Source organism: Balaenoptera ricei, chromosome 5 (assembly GCF_028023285.1).
Source record: "Balaenoptera ricei isolate mBalRic1 chromosome 5, mBalRic1.hap2, whole genome shotgun sequence".
Taxonomy (NCBI): Eukaryota; Metazoa; Chordata; class Mammalia; order Artiodactyla; family Balaenopteridae; genus Balaenoptera; species Balaenoptera ricei.
Genome location: NC_082643.1, coordinates 48,472,226 through 48,486,320, shown reverse-complemented (window position 1 = coordinate 48,486,320; position 14,095 = coordinate 48,472,226). Strand labels below are relative to the sequence as shown.

Below are 14,095 nucleotides of genomic sequence, written 5' to 3'. Positions count from 1 at the left end.
AAGCAGGTCCTTCATGTCCATTGTCTTTGGCACAGCTTAATCAGGAAGGCCAGAATATTCATTCTTTTGCAATATAACCTAGTTTGAATTTAAACTATCTTCTTTATTATTATTAAAAATGTAAATGGCAAGACAGCGTATTGTTTCATAAGTATCTAATTCTCTGTTCAACAAAACCACGAAGGGGTTTCGTCTGATTTGAGCCAAATATACATTTATAACAGGTACCAAGTTTATGATTTTACTTCATGCTTCAGTTTTCCTTCTTGCAATGAATTGGTGACTAATACTTTTACCCCTGTTTCCTTTGCTCTATCTTCATTTCTTCAATTATTTATTTAATACCATTGTACTGTATGCATTTGTGTAAGATGCCTCAAATCCCTTCTGAACGAAGTCCATGTATAAATAAATAAATAGTTAGCAGCTAATTAAAACATTTTAATGGAAAAATCTTCCATTTTTAATTTTTAATGGACTTCAGCGAAAATTGTTTCCATGAATAGAATTTATAGGTTTGTATGATTGCTTTGCGGGAGGTCTATGGCACACAGAACTACTAATTCTTTTTTCTTGTTATGTATTTCCCTATGTCTATGCACTCATAACCTATAGAGTTTTGGTGACCTATGTTGCCTCTGCATACATTGGGTTAAGCACTCTTATGGATTCTGTATGTCTGGGAGCATGAGAGAATCTGTAGAAAGACTTTCAAAGGCCAGTAGGTGCACAATATTATGTAACAACCTACATGGGAAAAGAATTTGAAAAAGAATAGATATACGTATATGTATAACTGAATCACTTTGCTGTACACCTGAAACTAACACAACATCGTTAATCAGCTATACTCCAATATAAAATAAAAAGTTAAAAAAAATAATAAAGTTATTATTTTTTTAAAAAGGCCAGTAGGTGTCAGAGGCCAAGTTCTCAACTTCAAGTCTGCATGTTATTGTAACCCTTGTAACGTGTGTAGTAATTAAGTGGGAGGTGAGGGAGGGAACAGAATTAGGGAGGAAAGAAAACTAAGAACTCCTAGAAAAGAAGTATCTTTCCTCTGTATCCTGATACCATGCCCTCAGCAAAAGTGACTTGGAGGCAACAAGTCTTGCTGGAAGTGCTGAAAACCAGTTAAGTGGTTCTTATGCTGAACCTAATATATAAAGAGAACAACTGTCACAGGGAACTAGTCATCTCTGGGCTCTTGCTCCACATCTGTCAACTTGCTAGTTACCTAACTTACCACCTTAGGCTCTACGTACACACTGCTCTGTCCCTGGTGCCTGGCTCCTGGTAGAAAGTCAATACTTATGTGGTAAGTGAACGGATGGATGGATAGATCAATGGATAGATAGATAGATAAATGGACAGATGGAGGGATGGATGGTGGATGGTGTGGACTAAGAATGCCGCCTGCCATGTCAGTAAACAAAGGATGTTGCAGCCATCCACCACTACAGCTGATGGTGCACCCTGAGGAGACTCGGGATGAGAAAGCACAGGATACTGGCCCCAGAGAGCTGAGGTGCATATCAAAGGAATGATTTCAGTGAGCCTAAACTCTTGCATCTTCCCATACATAGGAAAGTGCTCAATTCCTTAACTTGAGGTATCTGGTTTTCTTTACTTAAGAGTAATCTTTTGATGTTTGGACTACTGGTCTTTTGTTGCAAAAACTCCTCTATATTCTGGCTCCCCCCACCCCCCTTGCCCCTTAGGAGCAGGTCTCTCAGAATTATCTGAGATGCTGTGTCTCGGGCTTAAGTCCTCAGTTTTGCCCGCCGAATAAAACATAACTCTCAACTTTTAGGCTGTGCATTTTTTTTTCAGTCGACAATAGTCTTCACAGATTACCTTGTACCAAGAATTGGTGTGGCATATCATCTGGAAGGTACAGCGTGGGAAGCTGTTGAAGTAGTGTACACGTCTGAGGTGCTTTATTCTTCCTGGTAGGTCCTGGACAGCATTTACTTCAGCCGGAGGTTCCATGTACGTTGTGTGGCCAAGGCTGTGGACAAGGTGGGCCACGTGGGGACCCCCTTAAGGAGCAACATTGTTACCATCGGAACAGACAGTGCGATCTGCCACACCCCAGTGGTGGCTGGGACAGCCCGAGGTTTCCAGGCTCAGTCCTTCATCGCGAACTTGAAATACCTGGACGTCAAACACAAGGAGCACCCCAACAGGTCAGGCAGGTGGTGCCTTCCGCGAGGAGATGGCAGAGAGAGTCTCCAGCTATGCTTTCTGTGTTTTCTGGGTGGGACAGATCAATGAGTGATGCTTCTGCAAAATAAGAATAGTGGTGATGAGTGCTTCAGAAAACGTTTATATTCTTTGAAGGCCCCCTAAGATCTGGCCCCTTGTTATCTTCCTAGCCTCATTTCCCTCACCTTGTCATTTTCACCTGCCAGGCCACTCACAGGGCATCACGTGTAACTCCCCAGGGCTTCAGACTCTCTTAGGTGGCATGCCTCCGACGTGTGGTTACTCCTGGCTCCAACTCTCCCTCGCTCCCTTCCACTCAGCGTCGTTAAATCCCATTGTCCCACTATATCTAACCCATGGCATCTCTTCTAGGAACTTTTCCATCATTTCCCCCAATTTAATTTGGAAGCTCTTCCTTCCAGCTTTTCTGGTACCCATGTCTGCCTCTCTCAGAGCATTATCATTATTCATTCTCTCCTTGTCGCCCCAGGAGATGATGATGGCAGGGAACATGACTGTTTATTTTGCATCCCCTCTGCCTGGAACAGTGCTTCTTGGCAGCTAAGAGGCACTCACTAAGTGTCCAGTGAGCAAATGCACAATAACACTGTGTAAATTGTAAGTCAATGGACAGATGTGCTTTTATTTTTTCCCTGTGCCACTATGATTTTGTTGGAAAATGGATGCTTTCATTTTTGCATGCAAAAAAAGAATTTGTGTATGTTATACATATTCATTAAACCTCATAGTATTTATGCGTGTGCCTTTATGAGCAACTGAGTTCAGAGAAAGGGGTTCATTTGCATGAAAAAAAGATTTGAACATGGAGCCAAGAATATGCAAATCCTTCTTTTTTTCTAACAGAATGAAATTTATTTTTGTTAAAAAGCAGTAACAGAACTGCCCAGGGTTACTACTGACCCCTTCCTAGCAAAAGAGCCATCCTGTTCATGTTCTGAGGTTCTGATTCCTCTTGAAAACATGAGTCTTTTTTCTGGAAGGCAAGCTGTAAAAACTCAAAACGCACCCTCAGTAAACAGGCTGAAAATTTAAACTTGTGCAGTGAAAAAAATGGCAGCCCCTAAGTACAGTTCTGTTGTGTTGCAGTCTTAACCAATATTTATTAAGCTCATATTTTATTTAGAATTGTGTACTACAGGCTCTGGGGAAACAAAAGAAGGGAAGGAAATGGTCCTTTGCCCTCATAGTGGAGAGGCAATATAAACAAGAGTCTGAAAGCACACAAGAAATAGCAGCCAATATAAATAAGTTACAGATTTCCTGGTACAGAGGCACCTAAATGCGGAAGGATGTAGATCAAGGCAGAGCTTACTGCAGATTGATGCCAGTGACGCCTGGTGGCCTTGTTGGACTGCAGGGAGAGAGGGGAGGGAAGGCTCTTTAAGTTGGGGAGAGACCGTATGAATAGTGGTTTATTACTATTTGTAGGCTTTTTTCCTGGTTATGGATACAGGCCTTAATGTTTAAGAGCTCAGTGATGTCTTTTTGGCACAAATACTTTAAAAAAAAATATGCAGCGACCCCAACCTCCGCAGACACTCACGGTGACAGAGAAGGGCAGCAGTACCTGTGTCAGTCACTCGGCTTTAGCTCATGAGGAAACAAAGCTTCCACTTAAAGCAGAAGAAAGCTATAAAGTCACTTGTGATTGTGATGTTATCTTTTGTTGCACACACACACACAAAATCTATGATTCTTGATTGCTATCAGTCCTGAGTCTGGAGGATCTCCTGGGGGCTGGAGAGAGGAGAATAACCCTACATGCACATCATACCCTCATGTGCAGAGAGAAATCCTACATGGAAAACTTCAGAATAGAAAAATTGGTAAATTCATTGATGAAGACAAATTGACTTGTGAGAAAGAAATGTACCATATTAACTGCTTATAGCGGGCACCTAAACACTGATTTCTACCCTGTTTTTTCCCTTAGAATCCACATTTCAGTGCAGATCCCACACCAGGATGGAATGCTGCCCCTTATCTCCACCATGCCGTTGCACAACTTGCATTTTCTACTATCTGAGTCCATCTACAGACACCAGCACGTCTGCTCCAATCTCGTTACCACCCGTGACCTGAGAGGCATCTCAGGTAAGGGAAGAGTCCCCTGCTGGTTTGCCCAGCCCAGCCCAGTGCAGTGACCCTTAGGGATATGGCTAAGTGCACTCTGCTTTTCATGTTTTCTGGTCCTCAAAATCTGCATGGTGAGTGGATTTCCTCCTCAGCAAGCAACCAAACACAGGCAGCTCGGACAGTGGAGTGAACAGGAAAAAACAAGGAGCGTGGAATGAAACCGACAGGTTGACTGTCCCTATTCCACTCCTTATACAACTGAACAAAAATAGCTGGACAGCTGTGAGCCAACTGCTTTCTTATCTGTAACATGAGGGTAACAACTGCTACCAATCAAGGTGGGGATTAAGTGCAGCTACATTTTTAAAGCGCCCGTCTTGGTAAATTTTAGTTCCTTCCTTCTCCCGTGTTTGGATCTGTGCTCTAAAATCCCATCATCTCAGCATTTTAGAAAGCTCACATGCAGATGTTAGATGTTATAGGATGGTTCTCCGGAAGCAGGAGCTGAGGTGGAGCTTGGGGTGTGAGATGTTTATTTAGGGACCCACATCTCCTAAAGGGAAGGAGAGGCTGGGCAGAGGGGGAAGTCAGCCTGAAGGGCAGCCGATGAAACGCCTCTTCAGGGAGCTCTGGAGAGAGCCCATCCGTCAAGCTTGTCCTGGGACAGCCCCAATGGACAGACCTCTCTACCCCACCTCTCTCAGTCCTTGAACGCAGACTGCTCAAGCAAGAGTGTGACCTCGGGCTCTGCAGCTGATGCAGACCTGAGGGAGCTGACAGCTGCGGTAGCGCATCTCCGTGTTCAGCAGGGCAGACGTTTTACTTTACAAAGAATCCCGTCCACTTCCATTCACCTTAGCAAGTGCACACTAAATGTGCATTTCCTCCCTTCGTGCCTGATGGATCATTTCACAGTGTTTCGGAAGATAGACAAGCATTCACGTGCTCTTCCATATTCATTAAGCGTCACTTTGTGTAGTGATGGTCTTTATACAGTAGAAACTAGTGGAGTGTAAATGATTTGTAAATCACTGAGCTACAGATGAAAGTTTAATTGGTCCACCTATGCAAGCTAGTGAAAGAAACATACCATGTTTATAGGGTGAAAGTTTGCACCTCTTCCTACTTAAACACGATTAAATTCAACACATGTTAATTGAGACCTTAGTCCTTGTGGGGCAGAGGGCCGGGTGCTGGTGTCAAATATTCTAAGAAATGCATCAGCTCTTTCAGAATACTATAGTTGCTTTGAATACTATACAAATTTTAACCCTAATATTCTAAAATTGTATCTGTATTCAGCTCTCCGCTGCATAAAGATCTTCGTTAATTTAGAACAGTTCAGTTGCTTGGCAGCCTTTGATCCAATGATTTTTGCCTGTAGCAGGGGAGGTTTAGTCAAGCATAATTAGCGAGCTATTTACTCATTAACACAAAATTAAGACTTTTTTCTCCAAGAGTTCAGAAACCATAAGAGACAGGGGAGGGAGTCAGATGTTTGTTTGCTGTCTCTCCATAAAAGCTATTTTTTTTAAAATTGGTCTTAAAAAATAACAATTCATCATTAAATAAATTGATCTTAAATACCGTGCTTTCAAAAATAAATAATGATAATAATTCATCAACAAATTCTCTGTATAGTAAATCCGTTTCTTCAAGAACTGATTGTGAAGCACCGAACCAGACTGGCCAGGTGTGAGAGGCAGAGCTTCAGGGTGTTTTCTTTTCCTAGACATACCAGGGCCACCGAGCTCTGGCTTCTTCATTTTTGGTCTCGTCTGTTCACCTTTTCTTCTCTGGTTCCTGCAGCCTCTTCCAGGAGTCTGTGAACCCAATCACTCTGTTTAGCACATGACAGCAGGCAGATTACAAACTCCCCTTGCATTCCCACCAACCTTGTGTTGGGAGCCCTGAGCTGCTCTACTAATCGTCTCAGATGGAGGGCAAGCTCTCTCACGTCCCAAAGATGTTTCTGCTCTCCCTACCCAGCTCCTGGGCAAAGCGCAAGCCCACAGACTGAGTTACTGTTCCTTGCTCCTCCCTCCCCTGCAGAGGCAGGGTTCCTGGATGACAGGGTCCACGACAGCACGGCCCTGGGCCCTGGCTACGACCGCCCCTTCCAGTTTGATGCCAGCGTGCGGGAGCCCAAGACCATCCAGCTCTACAAACACCTGAACCTGAAGAGCTGTGTCTGGACGTTTGATGCCTATTACGACATGACGGAGCTAATTGACGTCTGTGGGGGGTCCGTAACTGCCGACTTCCAGGTGGGTGCCCCGGGGGTCTGTCTGAAGGCTGCGTGCATCTGGGTGTCACGAGAGACTTTGTTCATTCCTGAAGCCCTTCAGCTGGCACGTTGCATCCTGTCGCCCCCAGAACTGCACCGACCAAGGGAGTCTTCTCTATAAGTCCCTCAAGAGAGCCCTTAGCAGCATCGTGGCCAGAGTGAGCCCCCCAAAGTCCTCTAAATCAATGAATTGGAAAATTAATGTGGAAAATGTTTAAATTAAGATGAAGAAAATTAACTATCTGGCACAGTCATTTATATAAAGATCTAATAGTTTTACTTCTCTAGGTATATATGTTTTTTCCTCTGGGTATATTTTGGAAAGCTAAAAAGATTTACCTTTGATGGGAAAGTTATTACTAAGTCGTTGTGTTCTCCCCACATGGGGAAATGAGTCCAAATGACAGGTGCAGCACCTTGTCTTTCCGCAGACAAGTAGAGCGCTGTTGTCTCAAGCATGGAGAGGTAAACTGCTGAAAACACCTTGCTTTCATACCTATTCCAAAACTATGCCTAACTGACAACCCTTGTGAAAATAGACACTTTTAAAATGTTTAATAGTCGTTAAACATCAGTAACCAAAAAAAAAAAAAATGTTATAGCAAGAAGTCATAGTCATAGGACGGCCGTTATATCAAAGGGACGAGGCTAATGCGTCTTCACGGGAAAAGTGGTGCTACCCAATTTTGAGTAGTTATCTCAATGAACTAAACATCAGATGTTTGTTCTTCACGTCAAATCAGGTTTAACCACACTGTGAGAAGGGAACCTGTAGAGGGACTTAGAGTAATCATTTTACAGGAGTTTCTTTGGTTAAAATTCTTTTTGATTCCTTGAGATGCCTCTCATTTTGGTTAACTCTCATTTTGTTTATACTAGCGCCCTCTACTGAACAGAATTTTAAGGCATTCTTAGGTTCTCTTTCTGTTTCTGCAATTGCATAACCTACCTTCACTTTCAAAAATGCAAAGCTAAATGATTGTTTCCTCCTCTGGCCCCTCAAAAATTAGTGTTCTCTGTTCTCCATGACTTTAATTACAGTTCTGGATATTTTTATTCAGCGTATGCTTAAAAAATCACAAAGACAAGGAATTTTTATCATATATGTCCTACTTCTTAAACCAATACAGAAAGAATATATACACAGAAGTACTTCACTGTTGTCTGTTTCTTTAACAGTAGTTGAAACAGGTGGTATATGGTAGAAAGAATATAGAACTTAGAACCAAGCCCTAGTTCATATTTCTTTATCAAATATCAGCAGAGTTGGATGAGACATAACCTCTCTGAACTCATGTAAAATTGTCTCAATCTCAAATGAGAAGGCATTTAGCAGTGTCTGGCACAAAATAGCTGTACAGTAAATATAATGGCTGTTTTTTTCTTTTTAAGGATTAGTAAGTAATATGAATTTAAAGGAGAATAAACTGAAACAGAGGAAAAATTAATTTTGCCAGTCAGCTAGAAAATTTATGGAGGTTATAATATCAACAATGGTGAGATTGGGGCAAGCATATTTAGTAACACCTGTATATTAAGGGAACAGGACATGGTGTGAAACCCAGATAAAATCTGGAAATTTTTTAAAGAAGACAGAGTAAGGCATTTCACAAAAGATTTTTAAGTGAACATGGAATTAGTGGAGTCTTTAGAGAAATTTGGAATACAACTGACAACTTTGAATATGAAAGAATACTTTGGAAAAATAAAATTTTGATGTTCTAAATATTGATAAAGCATTTGGCTCTTTCCATTAACTACCCATGGAAACACTTTACATGGGTAAAGTATTTTCAAACAAAAAATGTGTGTAAGTTCCATAGCATATTATAGCATCTGGCCAATGACAAAATAAAATTGTTTTAAACTAAGCTTTTTGGTTATAAAGGAAATATATATTTATGGAGGAAAATACAGAACACATTTAAAAGCAAATAAACCAACTCCCCTACTCATATACACATATACACTGTTATCTTCTTCATGAAAGCTTCTGCTCATATTTTGTTACCTTTCAATTGAGTTTTTGTTAATTGCATAGTAAAATGAAAATTACAGAGCCGAATTAATAGCAGTAACAGGAGCCCCTTTAGAAAAAGGTTCCCTTGGAAGTGTGTTGTGCTGCCTTTTCAAAATTATTTCAAAAAAGCATTGAATGGGATGGGAAATTATCCAAGTAGGCGAAGCTCTGAGCTGTCTGTTGGTGAGTTTCATAGGTATGCTATCCAAATCCCACGACCTTCTTTCCTTTTGGAGGAGACTTAAGTACTCACTAAAACATCCAAGTCAGCCTCACGTTCATCCAAGGATCCAGGCTTGGGCATCTTCCCATTTAGGGTTGCTTCATGCTCTCCCACAGCTCACTGGAAACTACGGTCAGCCAGGGACTGTGTGCTGACAGTAGATCCCAGATCTACCCAGATCCTTTGTGAGTAACTGTGATGCCTTAAAAATCTCAGCCAAGGCTTCCAGCAAATGAACAGTGGAGGCAAAGCTTCTCACACTTCAAAAGTGTTTTTGTTTAAGTGTCACCTCCTCAGAAAAGCCTTCCCAGATTACCTTATCTAAAGAAGCACTGGCCACTTCCATCCCTTTATTTACTTTATCTTTTAATTTATGTGTCTCGCTTACTAGGCTGTAGCTTCCATTAGGGCAGTGATTTTGGTTTTTTTCCACTGCTGAGGACCCAGTTCCTAGCCTGGTGCCTGGCACAATCATGGGCACTTGATTAATACTGAACAAGTGACTGAGAGAATGAAGATTGAACCAAGATGTGATGTTCACATGCCTTTTCATCCCGGAGAGAAATAACCCTCTCTGTGTGCACACTGCTTGCTTGGCAGGTGAGAGACTCTGCTCAATCGTTCCTGACGGTGCATGTGCCCCTGTACGTGTCCTACATCTACGTGACAGCCCCCAGGGGCTGGGCCTCCTTGGAGCATCACACCGAGATGGAGTTTTCCTTCTTCTATGACACTGTTCTCTGGAGAACAGGTATACCCACTGACATCTTAACGAGTCTTACCTTATGCTCAAGCAAGATTAAAAGAAAAAAAAAAAAAAAGTAGTGACTTCTAACAGTGTCTGCATTCCTCATCCTGTTATCCTATGTGCAGTCAAAGGAGAGCCAGGTAAAGTCTAAAAAGTATATAGATCTGTGGTACCTGAAAAAGAATGATGTTGATACATGTTGATGCTGGAAGGCCTCCAGCATCACGATACATTCAGTCCAGAGAGCGAGGGGCCCAGAGTAGAGGGCGGCAAGTGACAGATACGTCCTATACTGCCCGTTAGGGGGTTCGCACGAGCGTGTGTTCTTTGGAATATAGTCATGTTCATTTTCTCCTAGGTAAAAATGGTGTCATTCATGTTGTTTAAGGAGCAAAGCGTCTTGAAATCAGATGCACGGACATGGAAAAATATATCAAGAATAACCTGGGTCATTTTATTCATTTGGCATCGAGTTTGCTCTTTTGTTGCATTGTTAAAAGTAGGGATTTTAACCCTACTTTTACTTCAAAGACTGCAATGCTGAATTTTTAAAATGACCTTCCCCTCAGGCTTGTCTCTGTTATGGCTCTCTTCGAGAGGAGCCCTCACCCCGCCAGGGCCTGGCTTGGTGACAACCCTTCATCTAGGAACTCACACCTCTCTTGTGAGACCCACCTTCTCCCACTGCTGCCCCATGAATGTCCCCTAAAACTCCATGAGTCTCTCCTCCACTCACTCCAATCACTGAGTTGATTTTTGCTTTTTCCCCATTTTCAATGTCCTATACTTCAAACACAACCCCAAGCTCATTTCCTCTTATTTTATTGTTCCCATTCTTCCTCTCTCCCTCCCTGGTGGTGATTTACTTGATCTGAGGCAGAGTTACTTGATCTGAGGAGATTTCTTTAGATAGGGTTTCACTTCTAGCAATGGAAAATATAGTCCTTCTTTCTGTTAATGGTTTAAGCTCAAATCATTTATTTGCTTTATATTTCTCATAGGAAAAAAACTTCAGGGAGTTTTCACACTCTGGGTCAGATAATTCCTTGAGCTTGGGGTTTTTTTAATTTTATTTTTTCCCCTCCTTTTGTTACCCTTTAGTTTTTGGCCATACTGAACTCAATGGGTATCGTGATTGCAATTGCCCATATTAAAGCCACAGTTGACTCATGTTATGCCATGTATAGCTGGCCTTCTACAAGCTAACCTTTAATTTTCCATTGCTTTCAATATGAAATGTAGCCACCAGGACATTGGCTATGGTTCTGTTAAGTACGGAAAGGTGTCCTGGTGAGGGAAAGAAAATACAGTATGAAGCAGTTGTGCTGTAACCACATCCTGGTGCAAAGTTAATAGCAAGAAGTTTTAGGGACCATTTTTTTCTGAGCTCTGGGCTGGGACCCCGCATCTGGGCTAAGTGGCATCTTCAGGTATAAAGAGACTATGTCAAGAGAATAGAATTGTAAGAAAAGAACCAAGTAGAATGAACTGTCTTACAATGTTAACTGGCACATGTCTCTAAATACTCCATGTTCACACAAATATGTAAATTTGTCCTAAGTTACATTCAAGTAAGCATGCAGGTCTACTTAGAAGTGTCACTGGGATAAGTCGCATGTAGGCTACTGCCTGGGAGACCCTCTCCAAGCCCTCACTTGGATGTCTTGTGTACGGTTGCCTTCCCAGGAATCCAGACGGACAGTGTGCTCTCTGCTAGACTTCAGATAATAAGAATCTACATTCGAGAGGATGGCCGTCTGGTCATTGAATTCAAGACCCACGCCAAATTCAGAGGTAATATCAGTGCCATTTTTTTCCTCAAGTTTTTTATTACTAAGAAACATTCAAACACCGAGAAAAGTTGAAAGAATAGGACAATGAAGAACAAAGTCAACAATTATTAACATTTTGCTCTGTGTGTGTTGTACACACACATGCGTGCGTTCCCATTGTTTTGGTCACACCATGTGAAGACAGGTTGCAGGCTTCATGCCAAGTTACCCTAAACACTTCAGTAGACATCTCCTTAAACAAGGACCTTCTCTTACACCTCGCAACAGCATTACCATAGCCAAGATATTTCACACTGATCCAATGATACCTAGTCCCTATTCGTATTCCCTCTATTGTCTCACAAATGTCTTTTCTACTTGTTTGTATGTTTGTTTATATTTACTTTGCATCTGTTTATATAAAAGGAAGGTGAATCTAATCAAGATTCATATGTTACAATTTGGCAGTTATACCTCTTTAGTCTCTTTCAGTGTAGAATAGTCCCCTTACTTTTAATTATTCACGACACTGCATTACTGTAGTTTTAAAGAGTGGAAGTGTCTTGCTGAGTAACCCTGATCTTTTTCATGATGTTTACGATAGCCTCCTTCCACCAAGGACTTGAGCGGCCCTAAATGAGGGGTTTTTTAATCTGAAATTGATATTTCTATTTATAAACTACTGAGATCTTTCTACCTCCAAGAGACACGTTGGTTGGAATTCAAAGCTAAGTGTGTTCAAGGTTCATTGTCACATAAGGACTCGTATTATTGTGAATATGCTCATTAGCATCATTTCTACAAAGCATAGTCATATTGTTTATAAATGTATAGGACCATAATGGCCATCATGAGTAAGGTGATGGGCTGGAATAAGAGGCCATGCTGTCCCAACCTGTGTGGAATATATTCTCAGAGGCAAGTGGGTAGGAATAACCTTGTTTTATAGCAGAATATTAATTCAGTTCTAAGGCTTTTATAGGGGATTCACCACAAGCACGATAAAACTTACAAATAAGTGTGTGTGTGTTTCCCCTTGAAATAGGACAGTTCGTGATCGAGCACCACACCCTCCCTGATGTGAAATCATTCATATTGACTCCAGACCATCTCGGAGGAATTGAATTTGACCTGCAGCTCCTATGGAGTGCTCAGACTTTTGATTCTCCTTACCAACTCTGGAGAGCCACAAGCTCTTATAACAGGTGAATACAAGATGGAGTTCAGGGGTAAATCTGAAATGTTCTCAGTTTCTTTAAGGGCTTTTCTTCAAAAGCTGGGTTTCTATTTTAAAATGGAGATAGAAACAACCCTCTGGCATAGAGAGAAAGAAACAGATGTAGCTCAGATCAGCTTCTGATGTGTAAAGCAGGAAGTGCTCACCTCCCACTGGCCAGAACTTAGTCACATGGCACATCTACCTGCAAAGGAAGCTGGGAAATGTGTCCGACTAAAAGCTTAGTATAATAAAGACATTTCATTCCAGTTACCACAACCAGTGCAAAATCCAGGATCTCTGGTTATCAGGTCCAGATGTCACACCTTATGGTCCAGTGTCCTATAAAATAAATAGCAAGATTTAGTCCTCTCCACACCCAATATAGAGGTAGAATGAGAATTGGATAAATACAGTAAAACATTCCATTTGTAAAACGGTAGAATAGGGCAAACAAAATGAAAACCTTTACCATGAAAAGGATAATGGAGTCTATTGTAAATATTGTTAACCCCATTTTATAGATCACGAAATTAGAACCATATGTAGCATGAAAACCTTATTCTTTACAGTTAAGAAGTGGCAAATTGTCTTAAGAATCATTTTCAGAAAGATTTTTTTAGTTACAAATGTTTGGTCTTATATCAAGTATTTTTTGTGTATACTGATTCCTTTGAAATCAATATATAATAAAATAATCATTAAGGGCTGTGTTTCCTAGAACCTCATGAGATTGTGCATGTACTTGTCCCAATTTATAGGCAGAGAAAAGGTCCTCTTTAAATCCACCACTGACTCCCCACCGCTTACCAAATGAAGTCCAGCTCTTTGAGCGAGACACATATCCTCCCCTCTAGCCTCACCTCAAACCCAGCCTTCTAACCACATTAAACATCGCCCCAGCCCCTGAATCCACCAGCTCATCCATACCTCTGTACCTTTGCAATTCCGCTGTCCTTCCTGCTCTTTTCCTCTGGCAAATCTCAAAGTCCTCTGAGCTCCAGCTAAAATGCTGACCCCTCTGTGACACCTTCCCTGACTTCCCATACAGTGCTAGAAGCTCCTCCTTGTTCACACATTGTTCCAGCTTCTACTGTAACACAGCTCAATATATTTATAATGCTCTGAGTCCCATTTCCACTAGATTGTGAGCTTCCCAAGGGTAAAAGGCATGGCTGCTTGATCTAGAAGCCCCAGAACTGCAGGTTTTAGCACATGGTCAGTCCTGAAAAAACATCCTTTAGTAGCTAACATTTGAGCTAAGGAGGTAAAATCCATAGATAAACGGCAAAGTGACAGACAACACCAAGTGTTCTGTGCTGTGTGCGCTGGGAGCCGTGCAGAGCCCTGACCACAGCTGCTCAGCGAGGGGAGCTCAGGCCCGGCACGGGCTGGAGAGCTGTCCAAGGCTTCTGGGGGAGGCAGGGCAACTGGTGGGAAATGTCTAGTTTTCAGAAAGGAGGGGAGAAGAACTACAGGATTAAAAACCTGCATCCAGGACTGTGTTTGGCATATTTGCAGGGA

The 14,095-nt window shown here is 41.7% G+C and overlaps 1 protein-coding gene across 3 annotated transcripts in view; it reads left to right on the top strand.

The window, feature by feature from the left end:
* FRAS1 (Fraser extracellular matrix complex subunit 1) overlaps window positions 1-14,095 on the top strand; it is a 447,355-nt gene that overhangs the window by 415,693 nt on the left and 17,567 nt on the right. For all 3 annotated transcript variants that reach the window (XM_059922796.1, XM_059922794.1, XM_059922793.1), the window contains 6 exons: window positions 1,957-2,189; window positions 4,163-4,323; window positions 6,358-6,572; window positions 9,436-9,586; window positions 11,270-11,377; window positions 12,401-12,560. In XM_059922796.1, the coding sequence (XP_059778779.1) occupies window positions 1,957-2,189; window positions 4,163-4,323; window positions 6,358-6,572; window positions 9,436-9,586; window positions 11,270-11,377; window positions 12,401-12,560 (1,028 nt within the window). The remainder of the gene's footprint in view (window positions 1-1,956; window positions 2,190-4,162; window positions 4,324-6,357; window positions 6,573-9,435; window positions 9,587-11,269; window positions 11,378-12,400; window positions 12,561-14,095) is intronic.